Source organism: Schistocerca americana, chromosome 4 (assembly GCF_021461395.2).
Source record: "Schistocerca americana isolate TAMUIC-IGC-003095 chromosome 4, iqSchAmer2.1, whole genome shotgun sequence".
In the NCBI taxonomy this organism is placed as follows: domain Eukaryota; kingdom Metazoa; phylum Arthropoda; class Insecta; order Orthoptera; family Acrididae; genus Schistocerca; species Schistocerca americana.
The window spans coordinates 800342038-800367690 of NC_060122.1; the positions used below are offsets into that span (position 1 = coordinate 800342038).

At 44.8% G+C, this 25653-nt stretch overlaps 1 protein-coding gene across 1 annotated transcript in view; it reads left to right on the top strand.

The window, feature by feature from the left end:
* The window catches only part of LOC124613813 (uncharacterized protein KIAA1755 homolog), a 147864-nt gene extending 128141 nt beyond the window's left edge, over positions 1-19723 (top strand). Inside the window, exons 4-5 of the mRNA XM_047142535.1 lie at positions 19062-19327; positions 19704-19723. Coding sequence (XP_046998491.1) covers positions 19062-19327; positions 19704-19723 — 286 coding nt within the window. The remainder of the gene's footprint in view (positions 1-19061; positions 19328-19703) is intronic.
* The last annotated feature ends 5930 nt before the right edge of the window (positions 19724-25653 follow it).

The following is a 25653-nucleotide window of genomic DNA, read 5'->3' on the forward strand; positions in this document are numbered from 1 at the left end:
ACTAGCTCTTAACAAACTGCAGTATGATCAGTGACTGGTTGCTTTTTTGTGTTATCATAAGAACTGTTTTTTACACTTTCACTATTTTACAATGCCAGTTTTGCAGACAGTTGCTTTTCTGAGTAGTACGCATGACTTTCGTTAGCTAAGATACTTTCTAACATATGTTGGCAATTCATACAACCAGCGCCACTGATCATGGTAACTCTGTCTGTCGCGAGATATTGTGGCACCGTTTTATAACACTTCGAATGGCGTTATAAGTAATTATTATGATTATAGATACACTGATCTATTCCGTATGATAATATTTAGTGCCCAATGTCTATTCCCGACGTAGCTTCCTACCTGCTACCGTAAAGTATTCGTTCCGCTATCCTAATGTAGACTCTTACATGTTTCTCGATAAATATTCAGTGCCAAATACCACCCCGCCAGTTTTTTTGATTTTAATGTTTTACATGTGCTCAATGTCAGATTCTGTTTATTTGCGGCACTTTGCAGTACCTTTTTACACTTCGTTCACTCCATTTCTTTGACAAACACTCCCCGCATGAACACGGATTCAGTTTTCTCTTGTTTGCGTTATTCTTCGAATAAATCACTTCCGATGCTCAAGTCTAAAATCTACATCGTAAATGAGTTCACGCAAAAAAATCTGCGCAACGTGGTGCTAACCGTTGTCACGCGATCAGCTAGTGAGTAACTGCACGTGTCGACAGTACTACTGCGCCGGAGAGTACCTATAAGAGGATATTCTTATAAGATTTCAATTGAGAGATACAAATAGAAACTAGAAAACCACCGAATTCAGTGACTTAAATTGATATAGCCCCTTTCTGCGTTTTACCTGCAGACATAATCTTTACTGTGACTAGAAGTTAATCTAACAAAACAAAAGGAGTAATAACTAAAAATGAACTAACTAACTGGAGTTTAAGAAATCGATTGTAGAAGCTTTGTCAGTTCTTTAAAGTTTACAGTAACGACTGGCGAACTGGTGGGGGAAAGAGACGGAAAGGTTAACAGTAAAAATTATCAGTAGAAGGAAAAACCAGTCCAGGTTGCCAATTTTTACTTTTTATTCATTGCATGACTAGTTTTGGGCATTTCCGAAGATGTCAAAACTGTGTAGTAAACATTTACGGTGCATACAGATAACTGTAAATGTTTACTGTAGAGTTTTGACATCTTCGGAAATGCCATTTACGACTTAATGATGATTTGAAAATGGGTCTAGGCCAGAAACTAGTCAAGGAATGAATAAAAACTAAAAATTTACAACTTGGACAGATTTTTCTGTCTACTTGTAACACGCCCGGGAGTACAAATGGGTAGGAACTTTAAACAGTAACTGTTTGTCGTTCCTTGACCGTGTGCCCTGTCCACACCACGTACCTGATAATCCCGCGGCGGTGGTACCATTCTGCTCCACAGCTGGCTGCTGGCTTGCCTGAAATTATGTATGTAATATGCAAGCAAGTTAGATGAGCCACTCAGCGTCCAAGCACAACACTGCTCTACGTCTGGTATGAACAACTATATTCTGAGACGATACGAAAACACAGGTTTCACTGCTTACATTCTAAGTTATAAGTTTTGATGCCAACTTCTAAGTGATTGTCTGTCCACCAAATCACTTGTACGAGCGTGCGCGTAACCGTCGCGGCGCGGCTGATTGTTGACCATGCGGAAACGCGATGTTCGAATGCACGTCCTCACGCTCGCTACAAGACACTGGCACTTGTTTGCACTCTTTTGTGGTAGCTAATTTCTGCTGATTCACATCAGTTCATTCTTGGAGACCGAACACGGCGCGGATGATTGATGCTATACGGTAAGACACAAATACGTTATCGGCGGCACTGCTCATTTTTTAATTACTTCTTGACGCACTTTCCTCTGAATCATTTGCTTATTTTATCATTTTACTGTAATAGCACTTGCAGCAACACTTCAACTTTCATACTAATAATGCCTCTCACGTGCAGCGCTACCCGCAACACAACGTAACAGTTCCGTGTCCCGTGCTCGACTCGACAGACGCGGTGCCCGCAAAGATACTCCGCAACCTAGCCAGCGGTATGACAATACGCTTACATACTGAATAACAAGTTGCTGAACCAGGCTACTCCGGCATGTTGGAAGTTCGTAAGTAAAACTTACGTTTCTACCGTGCGCGTGTCATCGTTCCTCTTCATCCGATCCTTCTTGCACCTCCCCCACGCCATCCCCCTTCCCCTCCCATTCGAGGTGCGTGGATACTTTTACCGCATACCTAGCGAGGTTTTCTGTTTAAAATTGTAATAAATCTTGTAACAGAGTTTGCTCTGTCAAAAATGTGTATATCAACGGTTGCATGGTCAGTTACGGAGGTAAACTCTGTAATTATCGCCCTAATATTTTTTATTCATTGTCAGCTTATGTAAAGCAGATACGTAGTCTTTAATTTGTTTTGTTGTATTTTATTTCACATCTGAAGAGGTGTAGTTAGACTGAAACTAGTAACCAGCATAAAAATTGTGCATCTGAGATGGTGGAAACTGAGCGATATTCGTGACATCACACAGCAGTTGCATCTCTTCTCCCGAAAATAATATGTCATTAATAGCCACAACGAGGTCGGGGTGTAGATGGTGACTGGTTGTCAGTGGGGCAGCGGTCGGTGGGCGGTGTGGTCGGCGGTGACCGGCGCCCGGCAGGTAGGCGGGCAGGCGCTGCGGACCATCAAGCAGGAATGTCGCCTGGCCTGGAACCGCCTCCCAGCCGTGTCCGGGCACACGCGGCGGAAGCCACGCCGTAGGCTCCACCAGTCCGGCAGTAAATGCGAACACTGCACCACATAAAAACAAATAAGTACAATCTAATATTTGTTATTCAATCTGTATATTGAGCAAGCAGTGAAGGAAACAAAAGAAAAATTCGGAGTAGGTATTACAATCCATGGAGAAGAAAGAAAAACTTTGAGGTTCGCCGATGACATTGTAATTCTGTCAGAGACAGCAAAGGACTTGGAAGAGCAGTTGAACGGAATGGATAGTGTCTTGAATGGAGGATATAAGATGAACATCAACAAAAGCAAAACAAGGATAATGGAATGTAGTCGAATTAAGTCGGGTGATGTTGAGGGTATTAGATTAGGAAATGAGACACTTAAAGTAGTAAATGAGTTTTACTATTTGGGGAGCAAAATAACTGATGATGGTCGAAGTAGAGAGGGTATAAAATGTAGACTGGCAATGGCAAGGAAAGCGTTTCTGAAGAAGAGAAATTTGTTAACATCGAGTGTAGATTTAAGTGTCAGGAAGTCGTTTCTGAAAGTATTTGTATGGAGTGTAGCCATGTATGGAAGTGAAACATGGACGATAAATAGTTTGGACAGGAAGAGAATAGAAGCTTTCGAAATGTGGTGCTACAGAAGAATGCTGAAGATTAGATTGGTAGATCACATAACTAATGAGGAGGTGTTGAATAGGATTGGGGAGAAGAGAAGCTTGTGGCACAACTTGACTAGAAGAAGGGATCGGTTGGTAGGACATGTTCTGAGGCATCAAGGGATCACCAATTTAGTATTGGAGGGCAGCGTGGAGGGTAAAAATCGTAGAGGGAGACCAAGAGATGAATACACCAAGCAGATTCAGAAGGATGTAGGTTGCAGTAGGTACCGGGAGATGAAGAAGCTTGCACAGGATAGAGTAGTATGGAGAGCTGCATCAAACCAGTCTAGGGACTGAAGACAACAACAACAATATTTACAGTGCAGCAGTGAGTGAAAACGAACTTTGAAAGGTAGGAGAGAAGGTACTGGAGGAAGAAACGAAGCGAGGGCGGGTCGTGAGTCGTTCTTGAATAGCTCATTTGGCAGAGTGCTAACCCGCGAAAGGAAAGGGTTCCATGATCGAGTCTCAGTCCGGTATACAGTGTCGACTTGCCAGGATGTTTCAGATCAGCACACACTCCGCTGCAGAAAGGAAATGTACTCTGTTTCGAAATAAAGAGATGAGCAGTGCCTACTTTTAATTGACATTCTTCATTCTAGATACTACCCGTCTCTGTGCGTTACCAGAGTGCTCTAAGGGAAGAGAAATAACATATATTCTTCAGGTTTTCATCGCATCAGCGCTGGAGCAGAGTTGTACAGATACTGCAGAAAAACTTAATACTTTCTAAACAACTCGTTATTTAGATTAACTGTTCAGATGACGGATATGATCGGTGGATATCATTGACAATCTCCTGTACTCGCCCTTTTCATTGGAGCTTGGAGATTAGGCGTTTCCTCATCGTTCATATTCTGAAGGAAAAATTTCTGATGGAGAACGAGGTACACCCTGTGTCCCTGAAAGTTCCCAGTTCTACACAAATTAGGGCTAGTGCAGATAAAAATTCATTTTTCTATGAATTTCTGCTATTCTGTTAAACTTTTTATTTTTACTTCAATCAGTAGAAACGAAACCCCTATCTAAATAACGCACTGATTAATCATAAACAATTTCCCGAGAAAGAACACGTAGACTTATGGATCCCTCTTCCAGGAGATACCTCAGTTATGGAATTAGGGTTCTGGATTGAGCAGCAGACAGTTTTGTCTTTTAATACCCATACATGTTCGGGTGAATTTTCACCGCCGTCATTGGCTTCATTTTATTTTCTGTCGAATACGAACCCACTTACGAAGGAGAAGCTTCACCGAAAGAAGAAAACTGGTGTCTAGACGTTAAAGAAAAAAATTGTGTTCGGTCAAGGCAGAATCCTATTTGCATGACGGTATATTTGAAAGAAACTACAGACAGTATGGGAGCAGCAGCCACAAGACGAAATGCAGAAGTTTTGGGTACCAAGACTGACCCGAGACACTGTTCGCGAGCACCCGCAAGGTTGGTTGTTTGATACAGGGGAGGGACCAAACAGCGAGGGCATCGGTCCCATCGGATTAGGAAAGTATGGGGAAGAAAGTCGGCCGTGCCCTTTCACAGGAACCATCCTGGCATTTGCTTGAAACGATTTAGGAAAGTCACGAAAAACCTAAATCAGGATGGCCGGACGCGAGTTTGAACCGTCGTCCTCCCGAATGCGAGTTCAGTGTGCCACGTCGCTTGGTCAACCGTAAGATTTTGCTTCATTGATGTACATCAGGCAGACTAATAGACCGAGTGGCATACGTCACGCATATTACTTTGCTGCACCAAAGGAATGCTTGTTAATTTGTTCAAGGAGAGAAAGCTTGGTTCTTAGCAATCTGAGTTGTCGTCCACTTACTCTTGTTTGTGCTCTTGTGCGACAGAGGTTGTTTCCCTTCTTTTTTCTCTTTGTGTACATCGTTAGTAAATGTTACGTCGCATGGTCCTGCCACAAAAGTCGCCTTTCTTTTGCTCTTGGCCGAATCATGTTCCTCGTCATGTTGCTTGTCAGAAGGCTATTACGGTGACGAGTAAATTATTAGTAACAGTGCGACGCTAATAATCAGGCTGATTAATTCAAACAAGCGCTGGGTGACCAGAAATTCATCCACATATGGTCAAATCAAATAACTCCAGACGTTGCGCCGCGCCGGCCGGTGTGGCCGAGCGGTTCTGGGCGCTTCAGTCTGGAACCGCGCGACCGCTACGGACGCAGGTTCGAATCCTGCCTCGGGCATGGATGTGTGTGATGTCCTTAGGTTAGTTAGGTTTAAGGGGGGTAGGACGTCAAACGGGCCGACTTGGAGCAGGACAGGCACCGCAGGACATTTTAATTTCCACTGACTATACTTTTACAAATAAATTCATAAAACTTTGTCAGCACGACCAAGAAGGATTCAGAATTCACGCTCATAGCAGTGGAAGTTCGAAAACATAACGAAGTAATTTTTTTTACGTGTGAAATTTCGTCATTTTTTTTCACTTACTATTGACAGCATTTGTTGCTATAGGTACACTTTTCTTCATAAGTAACAGAGATGGTTCGATGAATTTTGCACAGCATACAAACTATGCTTAAAGGCGTATGAAACTAGAATTTTCCAAATCTATTAAAAACTGTGGTAAAAATTGAGGTAATTAACTACAAAATTTGTGTTTTTTCTAAGCATGAAATTTAATATACAACAGATCATTCGTTTTTTCATAAATGAAATAAATTCTAGAGTTTCATACACCTGTAAGTATGGTATGTATCAGGTGCAAAATTCATCGAAGAATCTCTCTAACTTATGAAGAAAAGTGTACCTATAGCAACAAATGCAGCTATTAGTAAGTGAAAAAATGATGAAATTTCACACGTAAAAAAGATTATTTTCTTATGTTTTCGGACTTCCACTGCAATAAGTGTGAATCCTGAATCCTTCCTCGTGATGCTCACAAAGTTTTATGAATTTATTTGTAAAAGTATAGACACTGGAAATTAAAATGTCATGTGATGCCTCTCCTGATCCAAGTTGGCCCGTTTGACGTCCTACCCCCCTTAAGTAGTTCTACGTTCTATGGGACTGATGACCCCAGATGTTAAGTCCCATAGTGCTCAGAGCCATTTGGACCATTTTCGTTGCGCCGCTCGGTGTAGCCGCGAGGTCAAGGGCGTCCTGTCACGGTTCACGCGGCCACCCGTCGGAGGTTCGAGGCCTCCCTCGGACATGGGTGTGTGTGTGTGTGTGTGTGTGTTGTCCGTAGCGTAAGTTAAAGTAAGTTAGATTAAGTAGTGTGTACGGTTAGGGACCGATGACCTCAGCAGTTTGGTCCCATAAGATCTTACCACAAATTTCCAATGCCCCGACGTTGCACAAGAGGAAAGCTGTGTATCACGGAGAGATGTAGATGTTAAAATTCCAAGAGAGTGGGCCTTCTTTCGAAGGCGCATCAGCCACCGTATTGCTTCTTCTGACAGACGTTCACGAAAGGACAGCGACGAGAAAATCAGGGAGATTACAGCTGATACGGAGACCTTCGCGAATAGGAGGAGATAGTGGTATCAGATGTACCCTCCACCACACACCATTAGGTGTCTCCCGGGGAATAGATGTAGGCAGATGTAAAGCAGACTCTCTTGATGAAATTAGGCCGTATCGTCGGAGGGAACACACTTAGGATAATGGGCCGCTTCGGATGTCGTGGGAGCGCCAGGCCCCCGGGCGGAATGAGAGTTCCCGGTAAACACTGGAGCACGTGCGCGCGCGGTTTCGGCGGACACTCGAGGCGGGGGCGGCGCCCGGCGAACAATCGCCTGCCGTCGGCGGCCGAGAGCCGCAGTGTTGGTTCAGGCGCGCGCAACACAACACGGCGCACCTCCGGTTGCCGCGCGGCGTGAGTCAGCGCACCTATCCAAACACGGCCGTCACCGACACGACACGCGCCTGCATGTGACGCCTGTCCGACATGAAATTTAAAACGGTCACAAAGGCGCAGTTTGTGTGCAGTCGATAGCGTGCAGATAACGGTACTCCTACCGTATGCACCCGTTTGTAAGCTCTTCTGGCAAAAACTTCGACGCTGTTCGTAGGTTATTCTCTGATGATGATGATGATGATGGTGATGATGATAGTCCATTAAATTTCGGACATGCAACCGCGCAAATAAAATTTCCTCCACTGATATTTCGGCCGCGTATCATCCGGCCATTCTCAGTGAGTCACAAGACTGACGACCAGATGCCAAGCGCGGCCTTATACAGGGTGTTACAAAAAGGTACGGCCAAACCTTCAGGAAACATTCCTCACACACAAACAAAGAAAAGATGTTATGTGGACATGTGTCCGGAAACGCTTTATTTCCATGTTAGAGCTCATTTTAGTTTCGTCAGTATGTACTGTACTTCCTCGATTCACCGCCAGTTGGCCCAGTTGAAGGAAGGTAATGTTGACATCGGTGCTTGTGTTGACGTGCGACTCATTGCTGTACAGTACTAGCATCAAGCACATCAGTACGTAGCATCAACAGGTTAGTGTTCATCACGAACGTGGTTTTGCAGTCAGTGCAATGTTTACAATTGCGGAGTTGGCAGATACCCATCTAATGTATGGATTAACACGGGGCAATAGCAGTGGCGCGGTACGTTTGTATCGAGACAGATTTCCAGAACGAAGCTGTCCCGACAAGAAGACGTTCGAAGCGATTGATCGCCGTCTTAGGGAGCACGGAACATTCCAGCCTATGACTCACGACTGGGAAAGACCTAGAACGACGAGGACACCTGCAATGGACGAGGCAATTCGTGCAGTTGACGGTAACCCTAATGTCAGCGTCAGAGAAGTTGCTGCTGTACAGGGTAACGTTGACCACGTCACTGTATGGAGAGTGCTACGGGAGAACCAGTTGTTTCCGTACCATGTACAGCGTGTGCAGGCACTATCAGCAGCTGATTGGCGTCCACGGGTACACTTCTGCGATTGGTTCATCCAACAATGTTACAATCCTCATTTCAGTGCAAATGTTCTCTTTACGGATGAGGCTTCATCCAACGTGATCAAATTGTAAATTTTCACAATCAACATGTGTGGGCTGACGAGAATCCGCACGCAATTGTGCAATCACGTCATCAACACAGATTTTCTGTGAACGTTTGGGCAGGCATTGTTGGTGATGTCTTGATTGGGCCCCATGTTCTTCCACCTACGCTCAATGGAGCACGTTACCATGATTTCATACGGGATACTCTACCTGTGCTGCTAGAACATGTGCCTTTACAAGTACGACACAACATGTGGTTCATGCACGATGGAGCCCTGCACATTTCAGTCGAAGTGTTCGTATGCTTCTCAGCAACAGATTCGGTGACCGTTGGATTGGTAGAGGCGGACCAGTTCCATGGCCTCCACTCTCTCCTGATGTCAACCCTCTTGAATTTCATTTATGGGAGCATTTGAAACCTCTTGTCTACGCAACCCCGGTACCAAATGTAGAGACTCTTCGTGCTCGTATTGTGGACGGCTGTGATACAATACGCCATTCTCCAGGGCTGCATCAGCGCATCAGGGATTCCATGCGACGAAGGGTGGATGCATGTATCCTCGCTAACGGAGGACATTTTGAACATTTCCTGTAACAAAGTGTTTGAAGTCACGCTGGTACGTTCTGTTGCTGTGTGTTTCCATTCCATGATTAATGTGATTTGAAGAGAAGTAATAAAATGAGTTCTAACATGGAAAGTAAGCGTTTCCGGACACATATCCACATAACATATTTTCTTTCTTTTTGTGTGAGGAATGTTTCCTGAAAGTTTGGCCGTACCTTTTTGTAGCACCCTGCATGTTCCACCGCATGCGGGTCACAGATGCTGGTCGGCGGCAGAGAAATACGTTTACACATGCGCCGCCTGTGGCGAGGGCGTACAGACATTCGACTCGCTTATCAATGTATGATCGGCGGCGGTGACACGATGACGACTTCTCTGCAGTTTAATTACCCCAAGAGCCGGATTCCATGCGTTGTCCAAATTAAAACCATTATCTCCATTTATTAAATTATTGGCTAATCTAATCTCTATAGCTTCCTTGAAGACAAATTCCCAAAAAGGAGAGGTGGATGTTAAAATTTTCACATCACTGTAATTCACGGAATTCCCTGTGTCAATACAGTGTTCGGCCACAGCTGACTTGTCTGGCTGTAATAAACGTGTGTATCTTCGATGCTCCACAGAGCTCTCATGAACGGTGCGTGTTGTTTGACCTATGTACGATTTCTCACAATTTCCGCAAGGAATCTGATACACACCAGCTTTACGAAGCTCTGTTGAGAAACACTGTGTAAAGTGATCTTGCGGCCCCCGCACGAGGATTGCAGCTTTACTCGGCTCTGTGAAGGATGATTTACATCTTCGTAAAGCTGGTGTGTATCACAGCTCACAACAGCCTCTGAAAGACTACCCTGGTGCAAAACTGCAACACACCAGATAACTTCAAACTAAGAGTTTTAACAATTTACACAAGCACACAAACTATGCACCCCCCGTAGGAGGAATGGAAATGGTACAAAACACTAACAATTAAAATATTAACTTTGCCACCGAAGGTGCAACTTAATTTTAACTTCTACGAAAAGTCTTACGGTGAAAGGGTGGCAACTTTATATACTAAAATGATCATTTAAATAAAAGTCCACGAAATGCAATCTCATATAAAATTCTACAAGGTTGGCCAAACAATAGTTAAGATGCTCTACAGTACACAGATACCGCCTCTCAAGATCATAGGCAGTAATGTCAATGTTTCCAAAGATCAAAGCATATTTCAGGTATTAGGCCGTTACACTCCAAGCAATAAATTCGTTAACACACCAAATCCGACAAACATGACAGAGGCAGCTACTAACGTACGGTAGATTGATAGTGAGATTACCGAACAACCCGAATCGCAGGGTGCTCTAATCCGCCCCTACTCCACAAGGGAAAAACGGAACACACAATTTATAAACAACCACCTTCTCGCGGGTGGGCAAACGGAGAAGAATGGTGGGACGACCCCAAAGCAAAACGGCTGGTGACCTCACCAAAAGAACATGCAGAATTTAACAAGAGTAAATCAAACAACATATCACCAATCACTAATCTGCGATTTCTCGAGAAGACCTGGCGCAGCACCGCCAAATCGCTCTCCCGAACCGTCCGCTGCCAGCCGCTTCAACGGACGCAGGAAGGTGAATGAATTGCCGTACTCGGTAATCACACACACACACACACACACACACACACACACACACACACACACATACAAACACAACTGACACCGTGTCCCATCGTTGTAGTGACTGAGTCGCGGTGACTTCAATCTAATCTTCATCTTTGAATAAAAGTGTCATTTCTTTTGCCGGTCGCGGTGGCCGAGCGGTTCTAGGCGCTACAGTCTGGAACCGCGCGACCGCTACGATCGCAGGTTCGAATCTTGCCTCGGGCATGGGTGTGTGTGATGTCCTTAGGTTAGTTAGGTTTAAGTAGTTCTAAGTTCTAGGGGACTGATGACCTCAGAAATTAAGTCCCATAGTGCTCAGAGCCATCTGTCATTTCCTTTCGTCTGATTCCGCATTCCTTTCAGTTACCTTCTGTACTATACTGAAGCAGTTCGTTCTACGTGTGATCCAAGTTTCATCGGGCTAGGTTACTTGCCAGTGACACATCACGCCAAAGCTACTTCTGTCCTTAAGTTTTGCACACCAGTGCGCTTACCGGCTACTCAAGAGAGCGAGAACCAGTGAGGAAACTGCGTACACGGCACGAGTGGAAGAAATGCGGCCTGCACCTGCAAGCGCCTCGAGCCGCGAGCTGAGGCGTGGGGCGCCGGCCAGTGAATGGTGCAGCGGACGCCGACATCCGGTGTGGGGGCGTGCGGGAACAGAGGCGGCCAGAGCGATTACAGTTAGCGCCTGTTAGCGCCCAGGCCACGTGCGGGCCCGTCTCCACGTGCAGCCCGGCTCCGCGTCCACGTGCCGGCGGCGCACACGGGCCGTAGCCGGCGCCCGCACGAGGCCGTGCACACTTCGGCCCCCTCTCTCCTGCACCACGTCTCTCAAACACGAAGTTCCTCGCTGATTCTGTGCCGTGACATTATTCAAAACAATTCAACTGGAGTGGGTTTCAGCATTTTAAGATCGTAAAAGAGGCAGTAAGGGGAATGGGAACAGAAACTTCTTCTTTACGTTCACGAGGCACATACACTCTAATCAAAAGTATCCACACACGTGTTGTAGGGAAGCAGCCTACTCACTCAGTCTTTCCATTGCGTGCCAGCCTAGCTCTGACGTCATAAATGTTGCGCAATACTTTAAAAATCAAGTGAATAACCTGAAACGTTTCTAGCATGTCAGGAGTAATACTAAATCAATATGTGTTGAATATCAGTTCAATAACTTTAACCATTTTCGAAATTTGGACGTTTTTCTGTAAAAATCACTGGCGCAACAGAAAAGAGCTAGAAACTTAAAAATTTATATTTAGATTCCTTTTTCATAATAATTTAGTAGAAACAGTATTTTGGATCTCACAAATTAAAATTTTAGTTGAAATTCATAATTTTCTGATTTTTGTCTTAGAAATTAAGGAAGCAAGATAGATTAAGTAGGCGAATAAGTAAGGCTAGGGTGTTTAAATTTAAGTAGAAGGGAGATCCGCTATAATCATAAAGATGTGAGAAGTTTCAATTGAATAACTATAAAACTATAGCGATAGCGTATCTCCAAAGGGCAAGTTCAGAGCTCGTCTACTGCGTGTAGTGTAATTAAATTAATTCTCTCGCCCAAAACATTTGACTTAGCCACGTCAGACTTTTATTATGATTACTTACCTGTGTGCTGATTGCACATTCAAATTGAGAGCTTCATCGGCCATCGGCAAAGGAAGCGATGATTTATTCAATAACTTGAAGTGGTGCATTACTAGCCCAGCGGCTAGTCGGGAGAGCCGATTTGATCAGGCGTTCCCTAAGCCGTCCGCACCGCGGCTTTACATATAAGAACGCTGCGCGGGGAAGCAAGGCCCCAGTTCTCTCCAGACGCTGAATAGCACGCCATCTGTGCCAGGAGTCGCGTCGCATCGGTACCATTGCTATAAACAGCCTCGGACGCCGTATTAAGTTACTCGGGATACGCTTAACCATGAAATCGTTTTCGAGTGAAGTGTTAATTCTGGGATGACTATAATGATCTACCTTCAGTTTGCGTATGTCGTATTTTCACGTGCCGCCGCGGGACAAACATTCTACCATTATTTAGCATGGCGTTTGATGAACATTATCATCAAATTATGGCGAGCATTCACTTAAACATTTAATTTGAACAGTTATAGTTGCATCAGCGCATTAGACTCTGAACTGCTCTGTTAGTTGGATTGTGTGGATTCTTTTTGGTCTGTGACTTTCAGAATATACTGAACATTTTTAGAGAATCGTTTTTGATTATGGATCCTAGACAATCTTCGTTTTTGATTATGGATCCTAGACAATCTCCTAATTCCTCAGAGATATAAGCTGTAGCTATAAGTGTATTTCTCAGATGAAGTAGGCACTAGGAATTCTAATTACAGGCTTCGCGTTTTGCTAATCACTTTCTGGTTGCCAATATTGTAGTTAGAGAGCCAGTGTTGAGAACGGCAAACAACAGCATAAATAATAGGAACATTTATATAACGATTACTTCCACCCGCCGCCCCACATATGTTTAATCGGCCCGGAAATGCATCTTTTCTACATTACAAACCAGACATTTTTATAAACAACGATAAAATTCCACTAGCCGCCCCTCAGTGTACATAACGCAGAATCCACGTGTAATGTGGAAGTAAGCACTAGAAGTCACGAGAGAAAGACCCATCGAAACAAAGGGATCTGGGGAGTATTGTGTTGCCAGCAGGGAAGCAATAGCAGCAGAATAATATTGTCAGGAGAGCTGTGTCAGTGGACATATCCACCAGGGACACTCCCACCGTCCTAAAGCTGCCCACGAGGATTGTTAGTGATAATGTGGTGTCGAAACGCGAAGGAACAACCACAGCTAAACCCAAGACCGGGCAAACCTCATGTACTGACACAAACGAACTGTCGATAACTGCGGAGAGTAGTACTAAACAACTGCGTGAAATCAGGGGAAGGAACCGCCTGTGAGTTCCATCGAGCTGTCAGCAGTCCATCTGGCACAGTGGTCGAACGACTCCTCACATGCCACGCACTTCTGTAGTCAGTTTTTAAGAGCGACTTCGTTGGACGTTGGATGACTATAAGTGAGTGATTTGGAGTGATGCATCACGCTATAGCCTGTGGCAATACTCTGAAGAGTTTTTGTTTGGCGACTGTCTGCACAACATTAGTTGCCATCGTGTGTAGTGCCAAGTGTGGGGTATCGAGAAGGTGGTGCTGTTACGGTATGGGGGTTTATTTCTTGGTTAGGGAGTGCACCTCTCATTGCGCTTAACAAAACGCTGAAGGCGAAAGGATATGAACACCTTTTACGACATTGTGTGGTGCATACAGCAGAGGAAAATATGACAGTGCACACTGTCATAAACCAAAATCTTTGAGGTGATGCTTTGCGCACAGTAACACTCCTGCAATGGGCTGCTCTGTTCAGAGTCCCGACCTGAACCTAATGGAACACCTCTGGGTTAAGTTAGAGAGACTATTGCGTTCCAGACCCAAGGGACCAAAATCATTACCTTCTCTCGTTTCGGCTCTTGAGAAAGAATGGGTTGCCATTCCTTCACAGACGTTCAAGCACATAATGGTAAGTGTCCCCAGCAGAGTTCAAGTCCTCATGAAAGCAAACCCACTACTAAGCGTCCGTATACTTTTGAACCGATTATGTGACGGTACATAGCTGAAGTAGATGTCTGAAATGAAATGTTAAATGATGCAGAAAGCTGTTGGAGCAATAGATAGAAATTATCACTACCAACAAACTGATTTTCGTTCGTAGTATTTCGTATAGGAAGAAAAATAGCATTTCACTTCAATGGTATCGATCGCTTCTACTGATCGCGGTGCTCCGCAGAAGACTCAATCTTTTCATGGAACAGTGTAGTCATTCTCTGTGTCGTTAGTACAGATAAATTATTACGATATGTACGTAATTAATGTAGCTAGAAGAAGACTTATTACTCTTGTCCATCACATGATAATTGCCACAAACTTGCTTCTTCTAATATTATGTATGCCAGACTTACAAAGATCTTTCGTCACAATGTCTAAGTAGTATGTTAATTCTTTTATGCTTTATAACAGACATTCGCGGTATTAAGAAATACGTTTGCATAGCTACGGAAGAGTAGAGTTTATCGTTCTATTGACATCTAGGTCATTAGAGTCGGCGGAGGAACTCCGATTGCGGAAGTAAGTAGGTCGTATTGTTTTCAGAGGAACAGTAATGCGCCGCCACCCCCCCCCCCCCCCCTTCTTCCCCCACCGACACTTTCTCCCTGAGCCCCCAGTCAGATGTAACAAGCACCCTGAAATCTAAAAACTGGTTACCCGTTCACCGCTGTTCTTCTGGAACTTGAAAATGCTAAATGGCTATAGGTTGTAAAAGCTTGCAGTACTGTCGTTCTTCTATTCTCTGTGTTTCTTCTCGTGTTACCACCCAATACAAAAAAACTACTAAACATGTGAATGTAGAATGTACTGCGATATATTTCGACATTACTTTCCACGAGGCAAAATATAGTATATAAGTACTAGTTACTTCGATCTATCACTTTTGAAGTATTTGTTTTTTATTAACTAGTTGCGCAGTCCGGAACCGCGCGGCTGCTACGGTCGCAGGTTCGAATCCTGCCTCGGGCATGGATGTGTGTGATGTCCTTAGGTTAGTTGGGTTTAAGTAGTTCTAAGTTCTAGGGGACTGATGACCACAGTAGTTAAGTCCCATAGTGCTCAGAGCCATATTAACTAGTTTTCAAGCCTTTTCGGGCTGATCAAATGCGACATGCAGTTCTACCTGTACCTTTTCTGCCTGTACGTTACCGCTGGGTTCTGTCTTGCAGCAGTGTAACCGATATCGATGTTAACAACCGCTTGGTTTCTCAGTGATTACAATGGCTAGAGACTACTTCCCTGGCCAGTAGGCCATGAAAATTGAAGGTGCCAAGTGAATGCTGACAAGAGCACCGCCTACACTGTAGGAAGCTGGTACCCGTTATCATGCTGCAAAAGTAGATATGGAACTCCCGCGTGTCGCTGAGTCTGGGAAAAGATTGGAAACTAGTTAACAGAAACAAAGAAATACTGCAGAAGTGGTCAGTGGCAGTTACCGGTATTTACTTTGTGAAATGGGTTAATATACACTGACATGTTGTACATTGTTCATGATACACAGGGGTGACGAAAGTCGTGGGGTACCTCGTAATGTCACATGGGACCTCCTTTCACCCGGCGTAATCTCGACGTGACATGGACTCGACAAGTCGTTGGAAGTCTCCTGCCGGCCGCGGTGGCCGTGCGGTTCTGGCGCTGCAGTCCGGAACCGCGGGACTGCTACGGTCGCAGGTTCGAATCCTGCCTCGGGCATGGCTGTGTGTGATGTCCTTAGGTTAGTTAGGTTTAAGTAGTTCTAAGTTCTAGGGGACTTATGACCTAAGATGTTGAGTCCCATAGCGCTCAGAGCCATTTGAACCATTTGAAGTCTCCTGCAGAAATACTGACCCGTGTTGCCTCTATACCCGCCCACAATTGGGCCAAATCACTCGCTCGAATTATCCAATGTGTTCTTCAAACCAGTCGCAAACAGTTGTGACCCAATGACACGGTACATTCATAAAAATCCCATCATTTCTGGGAGGATGGTCTCCAAGTAGTCGAAAATAACCATTTTCAGTCAATGACCCGTCCAATTGGACCAGAGAACCCAGTATGTTCCACGTAAACACAGTCCACGCTTTTACGGATCCAGTGCCTTGTTGACAAATAGTTCAAATGGCTCTGAGCACTATGGGACTTAACTGCTAAGGTTATCAGTCCCCTAGAACGTAGAACTACTTAAAGCTAAGTAATCTAAGGACGTCACACACATCCATGCCCGAGGCAAGATTCGAACCTGCGACCGTAGCGGTGGCGCGGTTCCAGACTGTAGCGCCTAGAACCGCTCGGCCGGCCCTTGTTGACAACTTGGGTCCATGGCTTCATGGGGTCTGCGCCACACTCGAACCCTACAATCAGCTCTTACCAATCGAAATCGGGGCCCGTGTGAGTAAACCACAATTTTCCTGTCGTCTAGGGTGGAACCGACACGGTCAAGAGCCCAGGAGAGGCGGTGCAGGCGCTTTCTGTAGGTCGGCTGCTGCCGTAGCCCCTCAACGCCAAATTTCGCCGCACAGTCGTAAGGGGGTATGCTTATCGTATGTCCCTCGCCCATTTATGCGATTATCTCACTCAGAATTGCTTGTCTGTTAGCACTGACAAGTCTAAGCAAACACTGCTGCTCTCAGTCGTTGAGTGAAAGCCGTCGTCCACTTAGTTATCGCCGGCCGATGTGACCGAGCGGTTCTAGGTGCTTCAGTCCGGAACCACGCGGCTGCGTCCGCAGCTCGTGGTCGTGCGGTAGCGTTCTCGCTTCCCACGCCCGGGTTCCCGGGTTCGATTCCCGGCGGGGTCAGGGATTTTCTCTGCCTTGTGATGACTGGGTGTTGTGTGATGTCCTTAGGTTAGCTACGTTTAAGTAGTTCTAAGTTCTAGGGGACTGATGACCATAGATGTTAAATCCCATAGTGCTCAGAGCCATTTGAACCATTTGAGCCACGCGGCTGCTACAGTCGCAGGTTCGAATCCTGCCTTGGGCATGGATGTGTGTGATGTCCTTAGGTTAGTTAGGTTTAAGTAGTTCTAAGTTCTAGGGGACTGATGACCTCAGATATTAAGTCTCATAGAGCTTAGAGCCATTTGAACCATTTTTGATCTTCGTTATCCGTTGTGAGAGGTGATGCCTGAGATTTGGTATTCTCGCCAAATGATGGCTCCGCCAGTACACTGGCCTTTTATTGCTAGTGTAAGCGATGCTACTGCCATCTCTCTGTGCCGTATCGATATCCCATGACCCTGCAACCTTAGTGTAAATAAGAGTCAGCAAAGTAATATGTAAAAATATCATGTAACATTTTCTTTCTCAGTTAAATACATCACAGGTAGTAGGTAGCAGCTGCAAAGCATTAATGTGTTTAGTGACTAACAGACGGTTTTTCAATGGCTTTGTTTCCTAACAAATTGTGGCTCACTTCCTCTGCCAGTCCCTCCTCCACGAAACAAACACGCATCGCACCTCCCCACGCTCAGATCCTCAGCAACCTCTTGAATCTGTCCTTTCCAGTGTGCTATTGTTGGCAGGTTACATGTAAGGAAATTATTTTTACGAATGCAATAATAGTTTTCTGATGAAGCTGGATTTTCCAACCTCCGGCCTTCTGTCTTTATTTTAATGCGGATACGGAGACGAGGCGAAGCTAGTTCTTCCGGTGTGGTGGAGCTGCTTCAAGAAACGCGTTACACACTGACAAGGGGAGGCCGCCAATTGTGAAATTCAGATTCGATTCATACTGCGCATAATAAAAGCTCATGGCCAGAGGTGTAATGTGGCAAAGCACCAAGATGCACTTCTAAGCCGTTGTCGAGAAAATCGACAGTTAAAAGAAACCGTTACGGTGAAATACTCTCTACGACTAATAGTTATATAATAATACGACTAATATATATATATATATATATATATATATATATATATATATATATATAAACTATTAATGAATTCTTATGCATGCTGGTGAAGGCGGATCGCTCTCCAATTGTACCGCCTCCATTTTTCCGTTTTTTTAACAGGGTGTACCAAAGCTCTCCCGTCCCCACTGATTTTCGACGATGTTATAAGTTGCGCTAGGGACCGGATCTACCTTCTTTCGAAGTTAGCGGGCAACTACGCTGTTATGCGGCGGCTCGTTTCGGCCCTTTCAACATCTGTCCTTCAAGTATAACGAGCGAGTAACGGAGTTTATATTTCATACCTGCCACAGCGAATTTGTGTTCGTGGGGTCTCTATTCTAATTCGAACGTTTGACTTACGCTATACGTATTCGTTTCGGAATATCGTTTCTACGTCTTCCGCTAACTATACGTGGTTAACATTATGAAGACAATTAATAACATTTGTGAAATACAACTTTGTTTGCGGAAAACATAATGATGTTCGAAGTCGCCAGTTTTTCCACGACAAACGACTTTCAACAACTTATTATATGCATAATTGTTGCAACTGATTGCCGGGAATTATATATATATATTTGAATTATAAAAAACAAATACTAAAAAAAAAATTGCAAGGTGCGAGATTCGATCCGGCGAACTTCGGTTTACAAATCCGAGCGCTTACCGCTGCGCCACGACAGTGTGGAAAATTATTAATCGTAGAGAGTATTTCACCGCAACGGTTTCTTTTAACTGTCGATTTTCTCGACAACGGCTGAGAAGTGCATCTTGGTGCTTTGCCACATTACACCTCTGGCCATGAGCTTTTATTATGCGCAGTATGAATGAATTTCACAATTGGCGGCCTCCCCTTGTGGGTGTCGCTTAGGATAACAGAGGATGCGGTCGCGGTGGGTGAGCCGGCTGCTGACCTGTGGCCGTGTTGCAGGGAGGAGCGGCTGTCGGGCGGCGTGTGCGTGCTGGTGGCGTCGTGCGGGGGCGGCGAGGCGCCGTCGCTGGAGCTGGTGGACCAGGCGCTGTCTCTGCTGGCCGCCGCCGGGGGGCCCGCCGTGGGCTGCGCGCTGCTGTGGCGGCCTGCGGGACGCAAGGCCAGGCCGGGGCAAGCGCAGGCGCAGCCGGCCCCCGCCGCGCTGGCCGCCTCGGGAGTCCAGGTGCGCCCCGCACTGCTCCCATCACACCTTGCAACTCTGCCCCGTGCCGATACCTTCACCTCTCTGTCACACCCAAAATCCTCGATGGTCCATTACACTACCAATTTCTTTCCAAGCGAAAGACATCCATGTTCGGTTATTTTAATTAATGTCATAGTCAGAAGTGACAGTACGAAAACAGTATTTCCCGGCATTTCATTTTCCAGCGCAACGATGTATGGGACATTTTCATAAGTACCTCCAGGGTTTCAGAAAACGACTGCGCAAAATATACGAGACATACAGAAAACAGACACACATCTGTGAACAGAGCATCTCTCCAAGTTTGTAACTCACATCACAGGTGCGCAGTATGGGCACTCTCAGTCCGGGAAGGTGCGATAGCAGACTCCGTCGCAAATCTGTACACTGGGTTGCAGACGCTGCCCTCCAGTACTAAACTGGTGATCCCTTGATGCCTCAGAACATCTCCTACCAACCGATCCCTTCTTCTAGTCAAGTTGTGCAACAAACTTCTCTTCTCCCCAATTGTATTCAAGAACTCCTCATTAGTTATGTGGTCTACCCATCTAATCTTCAGCATTCTTCTGTAGCACCACATTTCCAAAGCTTCTATTCTCTTCTTGTTTAAACTGTTTGTCGACCGTGTTTCACTTCCATACATGGCTACACTCCATACAAATACTTTCAGAGATGACTTCCTGACACTTAAATCTATACTCGATGTTAGCAAATTTTTCTTCTTCAGAAACGCCTTCCTTGCCATTGCCAGTCTACATTTTATATCCTCTCTACTTCGACCATCATCAGTTATTTTGCTCCCCAAATAACAAAACTCATTTACTACTTCAAGTGTCTCATTTCCTAATCTAATGCCCGCAGCATCACCCGACTTAATTCGACTACATTCCATTATCCTCGTTTTGCTTTTGTTGATGTTCCTCTTACAGCCTCCTTTCAAGATACTGTCCATTCCGTTCAACTGCTCTTCCAGGTCCTTTGCTGTCTCTGACAGAATTACAATGTCATCGGCGAACCTCAAAGTTTTTATTTCTTCTCCATGGATTTTAATTCCTATTACGAATTTTTCTTTTGTTTCCTTTACTGCTTGCTCAATATACAGATTTAATAACATCCGGGAGAGGCTACAACCCTGTCTCACTCCCTTCCCAACCACTGCTTCGCTTTCATGCCCCTCGACTCTTATAACTGCCATCTGGTTTCTGTACAAATTGTAAATTGCCTTTCGCTCCCTGTATTTTACTCCTGCCACCTTCAGAATTTGAAAGAGAGTATTCCAGTCAACATTGTCAAATGCTTTCTCTAAGTCTGCAAATGCTAGAAACGTAGGTTGGCCTTTTATTAATCTAGCTTCCAACATAAGTCGTAGGGTTAGTATTGCCTCACGTGTTCGAACATTTCTACAGAATCCAAACTGATCTTCCCCGAGGTCGGCTTCAACCAGTTTTTCCATTCACCTGTAAAGAATTCGTGTTAGTATTTTGCAGCCATGACTTATTAAACTGATAGTTGGGTAATTTTCATATCTGTCAACACCTGCTTTCTTTGGGATTGAAATTATCATATTCTTCTTGAAGTCGGAGCGTATTTCGGCTGTCTCATACATCTTGCTCACCAGATGGTAGAGTTTTGTCAGGACTGGCTCTCCCAAGCCTATCAATAGTTCTAATGGAATGTTGTCTACTCCCGGGGGCTTGTTTCGACTCAGGTCTTTCAGTGCTCTGTCAAACTCTTCACGCAGTATCGTATCTCCCATTTCATCTTCATCTACATCCTCTTCCATTTCCATAATATTGTCCTCAAGTACATCCCCCTTGTATAGATTCACTATATACTCCTTCCACCCTTCTGCTTTCACATCTTTGCTTACAACTGGGTTTCCATCTGAGCTCTTGATATTCATACAAGTGGTTCTCTTTTCTCCAAAGGTGTCTTTAGCTTTCCTGTAGGCAGTATCTTTCTTACCCCTAGTGAGATAAGCCTCTACATCCTTACATTTGTCCTCTAGCCATCCCTGCTTAGCCATTTTGCACTTCCTGTCGATCTCATTTTTGAGACGTTTGTATTCCTTTCTGCTAGCTTCATTTACTGCATTTTTATATTTTCTCCTTTCATCAATTAAACTCAATATTTCTTCTGTCACCCAAGGATTTCTACTAGCCCTCGTCTTTTTACCTACTTGATCCTCTGCTGCCTTCACTACTTCATCCCTCAAAGTTAGCCATTCTTCTTCTACTGGTGTTGTACGTGTGTGTGAATGGACGGACTTGTTTGTGTGTCCGAGCCTAGCGCTGTGGGGCGGTCGCTAGCTCGGCACAGTGTTGGCGTGCGCCGGCGACTCAGTGTGCGCTCGTGCCCGTGTTGCAGTACCACGTGGTGAGCGGGGAGGAGGCGCTGCGAGAGTTCGTGGCGGCCGAGCAGGCGCCGGCCGTGTGCGGGGGCCGCTGCGACCACGACCAGCTCGAGTGGGTCGAGTTCCACAAGGTGGGTGCGAGCGCGTCGTCCGTCTCAAAGGGGTCCGGCTGTCTGACACATAATCATAAGCCATCAACTATTACCCACTAACACTTCAACTTGAAACATCCCCTTAGAAAAATTATGAATTACTGTGCTGGTAAACTTCTTACGTTATTTGATTTTCAAACAGCTGAGCAAAACTGAACGTACTCAGACATTTCTCTCTTTACTTATTCTAATCAACACTAAACTGACACACAATATTTTTAGCGAAACGCAGTCTGACTTTCAATAATCCCAGCAAAAGAATGGCCCTGACTAACAATGACCTATACCTTTCATGAATCACTTAACTCACAAAAATATTCTTTACTCGAACTACTGCAATACAGCGAGTCCCAATACTGCCAGCTAAATAAAAGATTCTAACTACTGAAGGCACTAACTACTGATAGGCATAGTTAGCAAATGAAAGATTTTGATGGAGAACAAACAATGTATTTACCTTAATAGTGGATTTGCTCTTTCTGATGGATACACGTCCAGATCGTCCACTCTCAAAATTCTGCCATCTCTCTCCCCACATCCACAACTGCTGGCGGCTCACCTCCAACTGCGCAACTCTACGCTCTGTTCACATCCAACTGCCCAACACTACACAAGCGAATATTCCTAGAATGAGTCCAACCAACCACAGTCTGCACACAGCACAGCCAGTGATTTTCATACAGAGCGCTACGTGGCGTTACCAACATAAAGACCTAAACAGCCTACTTACAAACTGTCTGTTAATACTCGAGTTTACAAATGAAGACGCGTGAAAATATTCGGGATATTAAAATAGGTATGGATGAGCGCGATTTTTTCAAATGCCAGTATCAAACCTCAATACACAAAAAAACCTAGGAAATTTACATGTATTGATTTATGCACTCGCAAAATAAGACTTCGCTCACTAAGTTAGATAAATTTTCAAATTAATTACAAATTTTTTAAAAGTTATTTAACACGTAGTCATTTCACGCACGTATCAGGGTTAGATGACTGCACATGCAAGCGACAGATGGCAAAACACTCGAAAAACAAAGAGGAAATCGTATTAAAAGAGTATCCAACAATCTTAACATGTTTATGTTGAACTACTTGTTATACGTAAGTTTTGCGAGGAAGTTGTAGGAAATCAGACAAGTCGTTTCTCAGTGGATAAACCCAAACAGGTACGTGACCCATTGCAGTTTTTGAATCACAACCGGTTACTTATACTTCGCTCTAGTATTTTCCTTGGAATCTTAGAACCCTTTCTGACTTAATAACTATAATTTTTTACTTTACTAATAGAAATTGGAAGTCTTCTTCCCATCATCTGCCTCCAGTAGAACCAACCGTGGGAACATCCTTAGTTGGCATTTGTAAAGAAAAAACGAAAAGGAGAAGGCTAGCAACATTACAGATAGTATAGCCATCTCTCAATCGGCAGAGAGAGATGGCCATAACACGTCATCAAACATGGCGGACTAGAACACAAAGGGAAACAGCATGGCGGAGTGCAGCTACACTTACACACCTCCTGAAATGTAAGTTTCCATAACTAGTGACAGTGTAAATTATGGGAACATTGAAAAGTATTGGCATGCTATGCAATGCATTTAAAACTAAACTCATAAAAAATATTAGGTTTTTGTCGAAATAAAGAGTGAAGGGAAGCAGCAGCGTGTCAGTCGTAGCAAAGACTCACTATCAACTGACCGGCTGCACTGCAAAGCGAGTACTTCGAGGACTGCAGACATTGGCCATCTCGCCCATAATGGCTATCTGTCCCTGTTTTAGCTTAATCAGTTGCTACACTGCAGTAGTCATTTTCAGTCTGTTTCATAAACTCATCAGATGTGGTATTGGTTTGTAACCGAACCATACAGAAGCTAGCTTACTGTCACCATACAAACTACGTATGGCACAAATGAGGCAAAAATGATTAAAACTCGCTTTATAATACACCAGAGTAATGAAATTAGAAGCAGGAGACATATCCGTGCATACACAATTACATCTTCCCACAGCTGCACTCGTGTATGAGTAGTTTTGGTAAGATGAGCGAAAGTGGGAAGTAAGCTACGGCGTGTGGAGTGACTTCAGCCACTCTCACGCGTCTACCCCTGCAAGTAAGCACGGCTCGTGATGTGCGCCCCTCTCTCACCTGCAACCCCCCCCCCCCCCCCCCTCGTTCCCGTCCCCCGCCGCGCTGTCCGGCATACGATGCGTCGGCATCCACTGTGTCATTGCCGAACAGTGAATACAGAGGGGTGTGGACAGGAGAGTGCATCTATGCACCGAGCTACTTAAGTAGCTATATAGTATACATCATATACATCATGTGACAAATATTGTGGAAGTGTGGGTTAACACATTGAAGACTGTAAAGGATTGTATTCATTACTTTGAATCGTATCATGTAGTACATATTAATAGAAAAAGCACTATCGCAAATGCGATAAAGTTATAAAATCAAAGAGTACATATTTTTGTGGCATCAACGTTCGATACCACACTTGTTAGGGGTTGCAGTTATCGACCGCGGTCCGTATTAGTAGACTTGTGACGAGGGCCGGTGAGTCGGCCAGTCTGTGGACGGTTTCTAGGCGGTTTTCCATCTGCCTCGGCGAATGCGGGATGGTTCCGCTTATTCCGCCTCAGCTACGCTATGTCGGCGATTGCTGCGCAAACAAGTTCCCCACCATTACTCTACCACGCAAACATAGGGGTTACACGTTACACTCCTCTGGTGTGAGACGTTCCCGGGAGTTGGGGGGGGGGGGGGGGGTCGAACCGCACCGCACAATAACACTGGGTTCGGTGTGGGGGCGGCGGAGGGGTGAAGTGGACTGCGGTAGTCGTCGTGGGGTTGCGGACCACAGCGGCTGCGGCGGGGACGGAGCCTCTCCGTCGTTTCTAGGTCCCCGATTAACATACAATACAATACAACGTATGGTTTAAGTAAGACCTCAATAGCTATCTGTTTATAATTATACGTATGCAGTCAAGCAGAATCCTCCACAACCAGTTAAGTACAATACATATTATATTTTTACCAACGACTTCTAATTATTTTAGTCGTTGCAGATCCAGACCATGCAGCCAGCACCTTATCGACATTACTGACAAACCTGCTGTGATTTATATGTTTCTATTTAGCATTGGCCACCAGTCAACATTGGCAACGACTCGTTCGTCGTCATCATAACGATTTTTCCCTAATTCTAGTAATATTCTTCAAACCACAAACCATCTTGTACTACACACTTTCCAAAGCATCCTATGTTCCTCCTCAGGGTTCAATCTATCTCCCTACTAAATTTATCGAAATCGGTTCAGCGGGTTAGTAGGAAAAACGTAACACATAGAGGTACTTTTACATTTATAATATTAGTGCGCATAAAACTTTAAATCACGATATGCTTTTTTTCTGTGATCATGTTTTGATGAAGTAAAGCCCACACGGTGCCCCAAGCTATGCACAAGTTTTCTCTGAAAACTCCATGAAAGAGATTAACGTGCTCAGACAGGTACTACGATTTAGATACAATTTTAAATCATGATATCTCTTTTCCGTGATCCAATTTTCATACAATAACGCCTATCTGGTGCCCGGAACTGTACTGAATTTGCCGACCGGTGTGGCCGAGCGGTTCTAGGCACTACAGTCTGGAACCGCGCAACCGCTACGCTCGCTGGTTCGAATCCTGCCTCGGGCATGGATGTGTGTGATGTCCTTAGGTTAGTTAGGTTTAAGTAGTTCTAAGTTCTAGGGGACTGATGACCTCAGCAGTTAAGTCCCATAGTGCTCAGAACCATTGAACCATTTTTGTACTGAATTTACGCGCGAAACCCCTATGA